This window comes from Trematomus bernacchii, unplaced genomic scaffold (genome assembly GCF_902827165.1).
Source record: "Trematomus bernacchii unplaced genomic scaffold, fTreBer1.1, whole genome shotgun sequence".
NCBI lineage: Eukaryota > Metazoa > Chordata > Actinopteri > Perciformes > Nototheniidae > Trematomus > Trematomus bernacchii.
Genome location: NW_022987869.1, coordinates 5,017,339 through 5,033,058, shown reverse-complemented (window position 1 = coordinate 5,033,058; position 15,720 = coordinate 5,017,339). Strand labels below are relative to the sequence as shown.

At 39.6% G+C, this 15,720-nt stretch overlaps 1 protein-coding gene and 1 non-coding gene across 3 annotated transcripts; both read right to left on the bottom strand.

Annotated features, from left to right (window-relative positions):
• Positions 1–211: 211 nt before the first annotated feature.
• On the bottom strand, positions 212–284 carry trnak-cuu. Its single transcript has one exon. It is a non-coding gene; the product is annotated as a tRNA-Lys (tRNA).
• Positions 285–1,482: 1,198 nt separating this feature from the next.
• Positions 1,483–15,434, bottom strand: copz2 (COPI coat complex subunit zeta 2). 2 transcript variants are annotated; one of them, XM_034113714.1, is made up of 10 exons: positions 15,333–15,434; positions 10,632–10,700; positions 9,813–9,897; positions 9,009–9,100; positions 8,275–8,330; positions 7,394–7,471; positions 7,210–7,261; positions 6,124–6,162; positions 5,339–5,371; positions 1,483–2,403 (listed from the first exon to the last, which is right to left on the bottom strand). In XM_034113714.1, the coding sequence occupies exons 1-10, from the start codon at positions 15,348–15,350 to the stop codon at positions 2,356–2,358; spliced, it is 570 nt and encodes a 189-aa protein (XP_033969605.1). In that variant the 5' UTR covers positions 15,351–15,434; the 3' UTR covers positions 1,483–2,355. The 2 variants fall into 2 exon arrangements, with proteins under 2 accessions (XP_033969605.1, XP_033969606.1); XM_034113715.1 differs by lacking the exon at positions 5,339–5,371.
• Positions 15,435–15,720: the final 286 nt, after the last annotated feature.

Below are 15,720 nucleotides of genomic sequence, written 5' to 3'. Positions count from 1 at the left end.
CTGAATGAAGTAAAAGACAAAAGAAACAAATAAAAGTATAAACGCAATAAACGTAAATGAACATCTATAAGAAATAAATAGGAGACTCTGACATTCGTATACTTTAATATCTTTGCAATGTCACACATTTAAGGACGTAGTTATCTTGTGTCTTCCCTATCCAGCAGCATTTGGAGGCATTATACTCAATATTGTCGCAACAAAAGATGGTCGCCCAACGTGGGGCTCGAACCCACGACCCTGAGATTAAGAGTCTCATGCTCTACCGACTGAGCTAGCCGGGCGTTGTTGATCGCCACCTAGTGGCGATATATAAATAAAGTCATAACAGAGACAGATATGGCTGTGTATAAGGTATGGATCTTATAGGATCAGTCGCTGATTCTATAAGATCCATATCCGTGGCCTACAGCTACTTCTTCATTATTTTCGTCAGTGTATATCGATATTGTGATTATGAATTATGATTTAATAACCTAAATAATGATGAGCAGTGATAATCTGTCAGGAGCCTGATTATGTGACTGAATGGCCATTTCGACGAATGATCTGACAGAGAAACTCTCTCTGAATTATTGCTCTCCATAATAAAAGTGAACGTGAGAAACAACAGATCATAAACAGAAACATTTTTGAAATGTCTAATGAAAGCTTTTTGTGGTCTTTTTGTTGTCAAGAAGATCTAACCCCCAACTCTTATCCAGTGTTATATTTATTCTAATTATCACTAAATAAGTGATACTGATAGTAGAGTGGCTTTTTGTGAATGCATCCATTTCTTAGCTTTACATAATATAAAAATAGGATTGTTTCTAGTATGAGAAACCTTTTTTAACTTGTGTATTTCTTTCAGTTTTGTTCATAAGTATTACTTATTTAGAACCAGAAAATGTATTGAAACCTTTTTTTTTTTAACCAGTAACAGACTTTTCTTTTGAGCTAATTATTTCGAGTCAGTCAACAAAGTTTATAAATAATAATAGTTTTTATTAAACATGTATTTATTAGAATTATTTCAACGATTACCAATATAAATAAACTATTTGCTCTAATGCTTTTACTCTGCTGTGTGTTTTTTTTACTCAGTTAAAAATTACTTTTAGTCTGGGACTGTTTCTGGATCAGTTGCAGGCAGCCAATCACATCCATCAGAAAAAAAAGCAGAACGAACGATTGGCTGGGGGAGAGCAGGCACCTGTCTGCTGACGGCTCTACGTTTCCACCAATAACCTCCCTGACCACACCCACAAGCTTGTTAATATTCATAAGGGTCCTAGATTTGTATCCTGATTGGACAGAGAGCACATTCATTATAAACTAGTGACATTATGACTGTTTTTCATTGGGATTAAAGCTAAAAGATTTTTATTTTTTTGCATTGTAAATGAGATTTTATCTCAATGCTTTTTTATCTGGTTAAATTAAAATAAAATAATAAAAAATAAATAATTAAGAAATCAAATCAGGAATAAGAGGACACTGTGAATGAGGACAAATGTTTTATTAATCGTCAGTCTCACAACATCCAAATGTAAACAAAATGTCTTTGGCTTTTTTAACTAAGAAAATATTTAATAGCTAGCTTTCAGAAAATACACATTATATTCTTTATAACTCTGTCCATAAAATTATCTGCATTTTTTCTTAACCTTCAATGTCCCTTTGACTATTAAAATGATATGTTTGGATCCTTATTTAGCTTCATAATCATTCAACTTTATAAAAAATGAAGGATTGCCGGACAGTGCCGCAGTAACATGTGGCCACATGGTGCTAACATTTCTTTAGTGTCATAACAAGGCGTCATTACATTCCTTTAAAAGGCTCTATGAATCTAACTTTACTAAACTCAGCATTTCAGTGCACAAAAGATTTGAACTTATATTTTTGTAAATGACATGTTTCAAATGAAAATACCTTTATCTTGTGATGTGATATTTAACTTTTTTCCAGTATCTATTCTGATTTAAGATGAAAATGAATGTTTATTTCCCTAAATAGATTGTAACATTTTGGGAAAAAGCTGTATTTTTCTTTTTTTTCCAAATAAAAGTTGATTTCAAAATAAAAGTTATTGATCACTAACCAAACTTTACAGAAGCACAGCTGGAACCAAGTCTTCTCCTTTCTTTCCCTGATGTCCTTTGGCCCGTCAAATGACAAATCTACAAGAGTATGAACTAACATAACTCTCTCAAACCAAATAAATTAATACATGTCAAACACAATGTAACAAAAGGCCAAAACACAAAATGTCTACTACTGGCTGGTTAGTGCTTTAGAAGCAGCCTCTTGGCTAAAAGGCTTGTAGCCACCTTCTCTTCACTCCTAGACTTACATAAGAATTAGAACGGGTCATTTCAGTATGGACCATTTGATCTGCTCCTTGGCCGACTGCAGAACCTGGTACACAGAAAGAAAGAACAAAAGAAGATAAGACACATATAATTTAGCAAGATGTAATACAGCAAAAAAGAAAATACAGTACAAATTAAAACCTAAACCACATTAAATATGAAATGTAATCAGTGTTTGAATGTATTGATATGTATTACTCTATACTTCACTACATTTATCTGAGAGCTTGAGTTACTTTACAGATTCAGACACACAAATATACAGTAGATCAACTCATACATGAGCATTGACATAAGTATAGGTTCAAATACCCAGGTGATGTATACAAATCACTAAAATAGGATCAGATTTACCAGCTGTGACAAACACATGAATGCATCACTTGTTATAATCCAGTAATCTAATATGATACGGAAATGGGCCATTATGCCCATAAATAGGTCAAATAAGACTTTTTATATAGTAACCTATGTCCGTTACTTTCTATTTTGGTAGTAGATTGGTTTTTGGATTTTTACTGAATGCTTCTTCCACCTCGGAATATAATACAGTACATTATGAGAAGTCTTGTAAATGATGCAGTTAACTAAGGAAAGCCTGATTTTTGTGTGAGAGAACCATTAAAAAACATGTTTGGCTGGCAGTGATAATTATTTTCAGATCAAAAATATTTGTATTACATTTCTACAATGCATAACCAGGGTTTGTCATTTAGAGATGGAAAGCAAACGGTATGCCAATGATAATTATTTTGATGATAAAACACATGTTTGGAGTGAGTGTATACAAGTTGTACAGTGTTGCAGTAGCACTGTTCAAACACTAGAGGTCACACTCTGTTCACACAGGGACAGGAAGGTTCATTTACACGTTTTACATTATTTTTGAGAAATGTTTTGTTTTGTCCAGCCTCGTGTTTACGATCATAACAATGATTATTAAGCAGACACATTTTAAGGTAGGAGTCATTTGGCCATTTAAAAGACCCCTCTTTATATACAATCAGATAAGTCAAATCTATTTTTAAACTTTTTCAAACGGCTGATTCAGTCGATCTCAGTATGATCAAATACAATTCCTATAAATTATTCAGTGATTTTCTGACGGAATAATTCATATACTTAAAGGTATTCTAGAATTTGAAAGTACACAACTTCCTTACAGAGCCCCTCCTCCAACACACACGAACGCGCACATGACCAATGAGGACACGAGATAAATTTGTGCACGAGATGGAAGGCTTACAGGCAGGTAGGCCATCCAGTCATCTGACCCGGGCCGGCTCAGATGATTGGACTTGCTTTTTACAGCGCCACGGCTTCCACAGATGAAATATTTGTATATATTTATTGTCAAAGCATTTAATATATTCATTGCTATCGGGATGATAGTGGTGGTCTATGGATAGTGAGGTGGGCTGAAAATTGGAAGGTTGTGAATTCAAATCCCGCCAGGAACACCACCACTAGTGTGCCCTTGGGTAAGGCACTTAGTCCTTAGTTACTCCAGGGAGAATGTCCCTGTAATTGGTAATTGTAAGTCGCTTTGGATAAAAGCGTCAGCTAAATGAAATGTAATTAAGAGCATTCCATGGAATATAACAAAAAGTGTTTCTGAAGTGAATTACCTACCCTACCTTTAATACAGGGAAATAACAAGGGTGAATGGTCACTGAGAAACAGAAGTCACTAAAATCAAAAGAATGTCTAAAATAAGCCTCTCGAGTTTGTTACCAATCTTTTTTTTGTCAAAAGATGTACATGATCAACTGTAGTTATTTGTACTTCTTAATCAAGACCTTATTTAAGGACTGAGCATGTAGTTCTTCATTTAAACAGCAGGGGGCACATGGAACTCAGAAGCCATTCACTGCAGTGTGGGATGCTGGGAAATGCAGTCACATAAGTCTAAAAACAAACTTCTGCCAAACTGATGCTAATCCTGAATAGCAGGTGTACATTTTAGTATTATATAATCATAATTATTTTCGGAAGCATGGGTACCTTTAACACTTATGATCATTTTTGAGCTATTGTTTAATTAAATGGACATATCCAACGCATGAGTTAGTCATCATCATCTCAATGTGGTTCTCCCCCAAGCTTATACATGTCATCAGTAATTAACTAAAACATTTATGTGTCATATTTGCATGTGTGTGCTCGCTCAGTATAAAAACTCCTCCATTTCAAACCCCTGCTGTAAGCTTCTGGAGCCTTTTGGCATGTCATGTTTTACTTTAGTCTGTAGAGTGGTGCGGTGATGAAGTCTTTTTGTAGGCTGACCCTGAAGTTAGCATCACAAGGGCTCCCTCGACCAAAGTAAATGGGAATCTATGGCAAACACACGTTTAACACGTTTTGTTCATAATATCCACATATTAACACCACTTTTATATAGTTGAATCAATTGCCAAAAGTAAAAAGCTACGGTTAGGCTAAAAACAAACCACATAACGGTTGCAACACTTCATATTACCACCGCTAAGCTAAGGCGGCTAATGTTCGGACTGATGGCGTTTAGTGGTCTCACTTAGGGGTATTTACTGATGATTTAATGCCATAGAACAAAACATAACAATCTCTTACGCTTGTGTTAACCACAGACCTTATTTTAGGACTCTTACCAAAAACACGTTAAAAAAAACCATGGACTTCGAGACGAGGGAACCCGGAAATGCTAAAATCCTAACTTATTTCCAGGTTTAGGACTCATTCCTGCACCACTCTATAGCAGAGTTTCTCAACCTTGGAGTCCTTACCTCCAAACTGCTAGAGCAATGAACCTATTGTAAATATTGCGTAACCTATTGTTTTGTGTTCTCCTACACATGCTAGTCATTCTAAATTCAATTGATCTGACCTTTAGACACTTCTAACAGAGTGCTACTGTTCAGTAGTGATAGTATCATAAGTGTTAGGCAGAACAGAGCAACGTGCGGTGTGCAGTGAAGGCTGGTGTGAAGTTAGTAGAGACTTACGTTAGTGGTCAGAGCCAGCTTCTCTGTTATGTGCTGTCAGGAAAGCAACAGATACAGAACAGCTTAGAGCATGAGCACACACACACACACACACACATGCTTATTTCTGCACACCAGCAGAAAGCAGAAAAAGGGAAGCATATCAGAAAAACACTGTTGTGGTGATGGAATGTTATTCAATCTAATATTAATAGCAGAGGAGTGATCACTTTTACATCTGTGAAGCATTTAGGGAGCTACAGTGCTTAATCCATTTAGTATCCATCACCATTCTAGCTGCTAGCTTAACATGCGTGGTTAGAAAAAGCGTTGGCATGCAGCCGGGAGAGTTAATTTTCCAGAAAGCAGTGAGCTATTGTTGTCACATTACACAAGCACACTTAATGATAACGGTATGACAAAGAAGCTAATAACAAGCTAATAATAAGCATAAGGTCCACATGCAATGTGCACAGTGAGCATTATGTGTGTGTATGAGTGGCTGATGTTTCATGTGCATAGAACTTGGTCATATCAAGTCAGACATGTTTTTAGCATTTGCATTTATGATAAATGTGGAGTTTGTCATTTGTGCCCTTTTTGTTCCTTTTTTCCTAACTTCCGAGCAGGAATACGTTAAACAGTAAAATGACAAAACATTATAGCACCCCTTGTTGCTGGGAAATGTGTTCATTAATATACAATATGTGTGTTTCTGTGTGTTTTTTAGTGCACTTACTAAATGTGTGTTTGTCATATGCAATTGTGTACACATTTAGTGTCATTAAGGTGTAGGAGTGTGTTACCTGGGCCACGCTGTGCTCCGATAATGGGTTGTCATCCGCCTGTACAACAAAATGACATTATTATGGAAAAAGGAAAATGCAAAAATGATGCAAACTGCTTGATACACACTCACAACTCAGAAGTAGAGCAGCACAAACAGGACTAGATCAGATATAACATCATATACTGTAGAGACATCCACAGCCAATTACAACCCATATGTGAATGTATAGCAACGCAATAGTGTGGTGCAGGATTCAGTCCTAAAACCTGGAAATAAGTTAGAATTTAAGAACTTCTGGGTTCCCTCGTCTTAAAGTCAATGGCTTGTTGAAAATGTTTTTGGTTAGATCCAAGCTTGAGCAATTTTAATGTTATACAACATCAAATATGTAAGTTCATACTCCACTCACATATACATGTCTGCAACATGTCATCACGCCACGCGTTAGCCGCCTTTAGCTTAGCGGTGGTGACGCGAAGTTGTGCGACTGATGTCGTTGGTTTGCAGCAATACGTTTGTTATTTACTTCTGGAGATTGTATTTACGCTTAAACTATTATACATTTTTTGTTAGTATGTGTATATGATCCTGTTGTACAAAAAGTGTAAATACCATAAATGCTTGTGCACCAAAGATGTTATTTTCTTCAATATTCCAACATCGTAAAGAAAGATCCTATTGCTCTTTTGAGGGAGCCATTGCGATGCTAAATCAAGGATCGGCCTATACAAATGCATCATCACTGCACCACCCTATTGGCTCCTTGCTATGAGCTTGCACTATTTTAATTGTTGTTGTTTATTTAAAGGTGTTTTATGTCGTTATTGCATTGTTGAGGAACCTGTGACCCAAGTTTTTCATTCATTACATACTACACCGTAGTTGGGTATACGATATGACAATAAACCTTTGAATCCCTATCTGTGATGTAAATAACAAGTTCGAAGCCATAGGCTGGCTTTGACATTAGCTGACCAATCAGAAGAGTAAGATTGGCGCGTGAGGTTGAACAGGACACGCTAACAGCTTCTTTATATGGTTTCTGTTCACATGAAATCAATGAACACTTGTTACAACGTAGAGTGACTGACAGTCTTCTTACCCTGTAGTTGACCTTCTGTAGGACCTGCTGCGGATCACTCTCCAGGATCACCCTGGCGACGGGATAAAAAACAAGCGTGACTTTATAGACAAAACAATTCAAATGAATAAAGGACTAACTGAGCAAAGCTAATTCCTAAGTTAGTTTGTTGAGTACGTCCAAACAGCTGCACACACTGTCTTACCCTCCATCAATAATTTCATCCACAACCAGTAACACTCCCTCCATGTTGTCCAGTAAACACCTCCGCTCCACGTTTTTCCTGCAGAACAAATCAAACAATCTTGATTATGTTACTATTACTATTACTATCTGTATTTCACATGGCCTCAACTTAACATAAAGGAACAGTTTAATATTCTATAAAACACGTTGGATGCTTGAGCAAGACGCTTAGCTTAGCAGCATCACTGTTATCAGGGGGAAAAGCTAGCCGAGTCCAAAAGTCAAATATTTGTTTTGTATAAAAGTAAAAAGGAAAGTGTGTGGTTTTATTGGGATTTCTTTAAGAAGGAAACAATGTAAACACAGTATAGCTTAAAACAGTTTGGCTCTGTTCATTTGTAGCAGTAAGCTAACGTTAGCAAAGTTATCAACTCCACATGTGCTTCACAGCAAATACATTTTTACGTTGTTTTTTAGGATGTCGTTTTTCGGGAGGTGGATAACACATTTTCTAGTTAAAAATGTCAAACTTTTATATCAGGGTCATTCATCGTGTGGTCAATGGCTGGAGTGTAATTTAACATGAACAACACCTGTTTCCTAAGAGGTGCTTTGTAAAATATTAAATATGTATCTACAAATGAGCACCAGGTGTTATTTTGTCATCATTGTGATACCTAATTGTGAAACTTTTACAAAGTTCTGTATTTTGATTTCAAAATGGAGACCTATCTGAGAGGCTATGGTGGGGGGATGGCAATGTTCAGAGGCTGCATGCATGACAGTGCTTTATGATCATTGTAGTGCATGTGTATGGAATATATACAGAATGTAAGTCTGTAAAAGAAACGTCATTATTATTCTGCGCCGTAAATCTGTCAGACACCACAAGAGATTTACCTGAGGATCTGACTGAGGGACTCAAACAGGCAGTTCAGTACGGACATCAGCATCAGCTAGAGAGAGAACAAGAAAATAATGCTTGAGCTAGATTCTGAAGACACACTTACTTTTTTTTAAATTTCACAACAAAATTCAATAACAGGCTTAAAATCCCCCATTGATTGATATGGTGTGTTCACATATTATTGCATATTAACACATCCAGCATAGACAGAGCAACACTAGCATTCGTCTGTGTCATGTGTACGTAAAATGAATGTTTTGGCCATTTAGTAGGCGACAGCTGAAAACCCTTAAAATAAAAATACACTTAAACTTTGTAAAGGTTGCAGCGGCCAACATGCTGGCACATTTATTTTAGCTCTATGTTTGGTCTCCACCACCTCCTAAGGGAAGCTGCTCAATGCTCCTGATTGTTCCCCAGTTAGTCTCTGTCTGCAGTCTGGGGTTGGACAGGTAGCTCAGTGGCTTAGTCAGAGCCTATTCAGTCAAAACTGCTGCAAGAATTTCTCAACAGGTGAAGCAAGTGTTACTGCATGAAATAAAAAAAAGCCCTCCCAGCTATATTGAGTGTTCAGTGTCTGTGAACGGGTTAATGCTAATGGGTGTTGTAAAGTGCTTTGAATTTATACCTTCACACACTGTAACAAAGATCCTTTAAAATACCATTAATTTATCGTTATTTGAAAATGCACATATTACTTTCATTTCATCAACTACTTTGTACCTACCTCATTCTCCTGAGCACTTCCCGCCACGTAGAAGAAGAGATCTATACTGCTCTTATAGACGATGGTCATCCCCTCCAGGAACGCTATCTCATCTGCAGAGAGAAGAAGAAAGGGATGGGTTCACCTCTCTTCTTCACATAATAAAGATATGGAAAGGTTGAGGGATGAATGTTACAAGAGGGAGGAAAGGGGGAAGAAGAAATAGAGAGGGAGATGACCACGAGAGGAGGCAACAGAGAAGGGACAGGATAAAGAAAGGCAGGAGGAAGTAAAGGTAGGAAATGTGTAAGAAAATAAAATAAAAAGATACACATTTGGGAGGAAGCAAGGAAGGAGGTGAGGGAAAATAAGAAAAAGAAAGTGGGATCATTTGTAGAACAAGAAAAGAGAGAGGGAGACAACTGATGCTTAGGGGAGGGAGGAGCGGGACAAAGGGAGGGAGGGAAAGGAGATATAGCATGACATGGGAGAAAAAAAGAGGAGAAAAGGAGTAATGCAGGAGGAGTCTAGAACAAAAGGAGGATGATGATAAGAAGGCCAGGGGCAGAGACTCAGGTATCAGCTGAGGAGTATCCGTCATCTTTTCCTGAACAGACAATAAATGGTTTAAACGCTAGCAGCAAATCCAAAAGTCACTGGATTTTCAAGGTTTACTAACATGTTAGGCCTAGTACTACTGCAGCACGGTTTGGCTGCATAGTGGAGATAAAAGCTGGGCTAACAGCAGGTGGAAGGTGTAACAGGTGACATTGGAGATGTGTGTGAGTGTACAGTAGAACACACAGGCAGGGCACATCAACGTACTGTCTGCTTTGTGAGTCTTGTTGAAAATGTTGCTCTCAAAGATCTTCTGTTCCTTCATGGAGGGGTAGAGCTCAGGGTCGTAGTACTGAAACACACACATAAACACTGCTGGGTTAAGGCTTTTATCTACTGAACACGATACAATGATGCTTTATTAGTTTAAGTGTGACATTTTTTGTCCGGTGCCTTGCTCAAGGGCACCACGGCAGGGCAGGAGGTGAACTGGGACCTCTCCAAGTAGCAGTCCACACTCCATATTTTAGGTGTGGTCGGGGACTTGAACCGGCGACCCTACAGCTCCCAGTCTACTGACTGAGCCACTGCCGGATGCAGTTTCGCTCTGGATTAGTTGAATACAATTTGAATCCCTAAAATCTTCATCAAATCACATCCTGTTTTGGATAATATACATAATTTATAATTAGCTATAGTCTATAAATGTATTTCTCTGAGCTGTTGGTAGTGGCCGAGTATGCCATGAGGGAATCCCGAGAAACGCTATAGCAGCTTTACTTTCTGTAAATTAATCTTATTAATATTCCTCTCATCATTCAATGTTCACTCTCCTAAAACACTATAAGAGTGAGACATCAGAGTGAAATAGATCCCCTTATCGAACTCTTGGGAAGAGAGCAACAATTGCATATTTCTTAAATATTGAAAGTTGCATTTAAAAGTAATCTTAGACTAAAATGTGGACTTTGAGGTTTTAGAACTAGAACATTTTTTACATTCACATTTAAGCTTCGGATGGTCCACTGTAATGTTAGATTAGGATGAATGTGCAGTTAATGGACCTAAACATGCTGTGGTTCTTACCTTTGACAAAAGTCTGTTGCCATCATTGTCCAGAATGAAAACAGCTTTCACTGTGTAGAGAGAAGGTTCCTGCAACAACACACAGAGAGGACATCTTTAACATTTGCTGAGTCACCTCAGGGAAACTTCTGGTTCCGGGAGAGGTCTACTTCATCAAAACACAGCTACAGTCATGCCTGACAAGTGTGTTGGATCAAACTTTATTATCCTGTACACCCTGTGCACACATGAGCCGCCCATTCCAACCATTTCAACATTCGTCTGTAGACCTCAAGGCTTTTATTATGTTAGTTCATTCAGCTTTGTAGTGGAATTTCATTCACAGCAGGGGAGATGACCATAGACCATCCATCCATCCATCCATCCATCCATCCATCCATCCATCCATCCATCCATCCATCCATCCATCCATCCATCCGTCCATCCGTCCATCCATTCGTCAGTCCTTCAGTGTGAAGAGTTTTCAGAGCCGGGACAAAGTTCTGTTATGCACTGACTAGCATAGATTCACAGTCGGAGTGTATCACAGAACTTAGACCAGGAACTTAAGACATCCAATATCCAACTTTCTCAGCTGGCATTACCATGGTTACCAACGGAAAGAATGGGCCCCTCCTCCACCGTTGTATCAATCCAGTTCTCTTTATACGTCCATGCATCAAAATATTGGCTTGGTAGACGTTTTACAGTATGCACTCCAGAAGTTTGTCAGGTCTCAAGGATGAGACACATGAACATATATAAGAAAACTCCACAGAGAAACTTTAGGTAACAACTAAAAACGTCTGTCCTACTTAAACTCTTCAAACTTGTCTAATGTTTTAATAATGACCATCGTCACTCCAAATGGTTAGTATAACAGCATGCTAGTTGGATCAGTTGGGTCCGTCAACCGTGCAGTTTTGAGGTTTAATATATGTCACTACTGTACAGGACTAAGGTTTAACTTCCTCACTAATGATTGTCGGCCCTGCCCTGTCCTCAAGAGATTCGCTCTTAACATGAAATGACGGAGGATGATAAACACACCGTATCACTAAAATGACTGCTTGAAATACGCAGCTAGATGGTTAACAAATAAATTCAGCATATTGTATATGTTAAATACCTAAGAAAAAAACGACGTCACTGGAGGTGACTGTCTATTGTCTGAAGAAGTAATAAATGAAATACATACCAACATCAGCATTAGTTTCAGAGCTCAATAAGAAGCTTGTTTGACTCAATTAGCGCTTTCACAACGGAGTACTTTTCACAGGAATAGTTCCGATAGTTCCTGGGATTTTGCGTTCACACCAAAAAGATCTGGAACTAGAACTTTTTTTCGGGAACCTTTTCACCCCTTTTCAGTCCCTGCTAGAGAGGTGGTACTTTCCTGGGGAGGAAAAGGTTCCAATTTCTGATTGGCTGGGCGAATTGCAAACCACGCCCGTAAAACGCAGAAAAGTTTTTGTGAAGCCGCCATTTTATTTGCTCGCATTAGCATTAATATCATTAGCATTAGCCAACGAAGCGCACCAACGAAGAGAGACTAACTTATGGCAACACAAAAGAAAACATGGGAGCGGTGGAGTGATGAGGTACATAGCCGCTGGAAGTAGGGGTGCTGGGGGTGCCGCCAACACGGCACCCAGACCCCACGCAGCATTCTCATCTGTTTGTCAATAGCCGCGTTCACACCGGAGTACTTTTCACCGTACTTTTCGCGTTTAGTTCCGTTAGTACCCCTTATGTCGCGTTCACACCAAAAAGAGCACTTAATCTCAGGAACTTTTACCCCCATTTTTAGTGCCTGCTGAGAGATCGTACTTTCCTGGGGGAAAAAAGTGCCCCAGTTCTGATTGGCTGGGCGAATTGCAAACCACGCCCCGTACAACTCTTTTGTAGAGCCGCCATTTTATTATCCTGGCATTAGCATTATTAGCATTAGCATTCGACTGAAGCCAGTCTCCAACTCCGGGGACTTCCGGCCAGGGACTTCGGGTGGCAGTATACGCCGTGAAGTTGTTTGCGGCCTGCCAGTAAACCGAAAGCAGAAGAAGACGAAGTGACGTCAGCGGCTCATTTGCGTAATCTTCCCTCAGGGAACGCGATCTGTACTAAATGCCCTGGGGTAATAAGTGCCGGGGCACTGAGTGCCGGCACTAAATACGGCAAAGTACTTGGTATGAACGCGCCTATTGCTGGTGTCATTTTCTGGTTGCTAACGCCATTGTAACACATAATCATTGATGTTCCGCTGTAACGGTGGTGGACTCATCAGAACAGAGTGGGCGAGCTGACCAATCAGAGCACACTGGGCTCATAGGGAGGGGGGGGCAGGAGCTCCAACAAGCCGTTTAGGACAGAGAGTGAATACACAAACTATACAGAGATGCTGTATGTGAAACCAATGTGAGTTTGAAAAATTGCACAATATAAATCTATTCTAGTAGACCTCAACAATGGAATTATGATCAGTAGAAATGGCCATGACATGGGACCTTTAAAGGAAATGCATTTCCAAGGCCAAGTTTTTGTTAACTTTTTAAAAGGAGCAATAGGGCGCATTACGACTGGAAACATTACAAACTGGAATGCAGTGCACGGCTCAGATTCTGCAGAGAGTGACTCAACCTGCACAGAACACTGGTACTCAACATGAAAATACTCCATTCAAAGTTGAAACTTGCACATTCAAAACTATTATTTAGGAAAAGCACATACTTACTTACCTTTAGTCAACTATTTATCTGTTCTTGCAAATACAGGATAATGCTGGAATTGGGCTTTGCTCATTGTGAAAACCCTAATTTAACTTTGCAAAAGTAGAAGAGGCCTTGGGTCAGAAAGTAAGTTCAGGGATGTTACACGGCTGACGCAAATAATCATGTACACTCAGGTTTGTTACAAGGTGAAATCAATTTAAGGTTAGTTTAGACATCAGACACTGCCGGCCATAACAGACCAAGTAAGGCTCTGAAGGCCTACAAACAGACATCAAGGAACTTCTTTCCACATAGCCAATGGTTGTGTTGCCTCATGTGTCTGTGTCTTGGCCAAAAAGAGGCACTTAAACACACCAAAAAGACAACACCTGGAGGGCATGTATGTTGTATGTTCTGACTGCGCCTGCCTTAGAGGAAATAACTCTCCATACCAGCAAGTGGCGGTAAAGAGAAAAAACGGAAACGTTGAAATTAATTAAATGTATTATGTCAACAGATTTAACTTAAGTGTGTGAAATGTGTTGAAACAAAACACTTAGTTATCTGTATTCTTTATTTAAAAAGGGAAAACACAAATCGTAGCACTGCAGATACACAAGCCGTCGTTACACACCGGTCCGGCTTGGTGTGAATTGAGCATAGTGAGTGTTTAGTCCGTGACAAACCAAGCCTATAGACCAGCAGCCTGTCCAATGAGCGCCTTCCACCCCAGTTCTTGCGATGTGTCAAGCGCCATTGGTACTAGTCAGCCATTGTTGGCCCTTGTTAGCAACTTTTAGCCCAATTTACCAGGATGATTCGCCAGCAAATCTCTCAATCTGATTGGCTGTTCAGCTTAAGTGAAAAGCAGAAATCCAATATTTCACCCAAATAAAAGCAACTATAAAAAGACAAACCCTGATTAGATAAAGACTCAGAGAACTGTGCTAAACTGCTATTGGCACAGGTCGCCAAGAGAGAATGGTTAGAAAAAATAAAGACAATTTGCATCCATGTGGAATAAGAGAAGTTGAGACCGATGTTCATGTTTCATAAGCCGTCCAAAGTACAAAGAAATCAAAAAATTCAACCAGAAAATCCCATACATTCTGACCCTCAAAATAGAGCCTATTTCACAATATTCTGTCACAAAGCAAGAAATGCTCCAATGTAAATCACTTTTCATTGTTTTAGCGTTGTTTTCTTATTTAGTTTTCTTTCAAATTCATTATTCACAACATGTTTGAACCATAACGTCGTGACAATACAACCATAAAGCAAAATCGAAAATGTAGAGAGAGAGAGAGAGAGAGAGAGAGAGAGAGAGAGAGAGAGAGAGAGAGAGAGAGAGAGAGAGAGAGAGAGAGAGGTGGACGTGGCACACTCTGTTCTACACGTCAACCGGTCTGTGCACATATGCTCACCACAAGCACACATTTAACTACGCCATGAGTGATGTAGACAGACTGGGTCTCGGACTGGGTCTCGGACTAAGTCTCGGACTTAGTCTCGGACTTAGTCTCGGACCGGGTCTCACCAGTCTGTTGATCCTCCTGTTGCGCTCTGACTGGTCTCTCGGTGATAAGTGGATATCAGCAGCGGCTCGCACTCTCTATTATAATGGAGTTAAGTTAACACGCTATAAATTGTCGCACTGTATCCAGCCCGGTTTCTACTATTATTACACGCATAGAAGAAGAAAAAGTGTGTCTATCCCAGCTGCTCGAGAAACAGTGCGATCAGGCCTGCGCGTTCACAGCAATAGGATCAGGTCACACTCACGGTCATTAATTAAGGAATAACTCAACCTGTCCCTGATTTAAGAACAGTCTGCAGACCCCCCCCCCCCCCCCCCCTCCAATCGAATCAGCCATAATGCAACAGATGTCCCCCCCCCCCCTGCGCTATATTAAAAGCAGTGGAGAATGCACAAACTGCAGAGCATAAACAGCACCGGGACAGTAAAGTGAAGGAGCCGGTGCCCCGGCCCGGTGTCACGGCGGAGAGCTCTTACCGGAGACGTGGAGTCCATCGCTGCTCGCTCTCTCGCTCGGTGTGTTGACGTGGACAGCGCTGAGCTGTCACACCGAGATCAGCGCCCGGGCGCAGTCCCGCTACGCAGGAGCAAAGCGCGCTCCCGACCGTCTTCCTTTTCTCGCTCTGAGGCCTTTCAAAATAAAAGTCCCTGTGCTCCTCCAGGTGGTACCGTACCATGGGTCACAGTTAATATCATCAATCTAAAATATAAGGTTGTGACATGGTGTATTCTATTTTTCAACAAATTCCAGAAAAAAGCAATACTTAAATCTAAATTTCATGTGTGGCAAACCTCATTAAGCAAAGTATTCAGCGTATATATATATTTTTTTTTTTGACTAATAATACACCTGTAATCCACACTA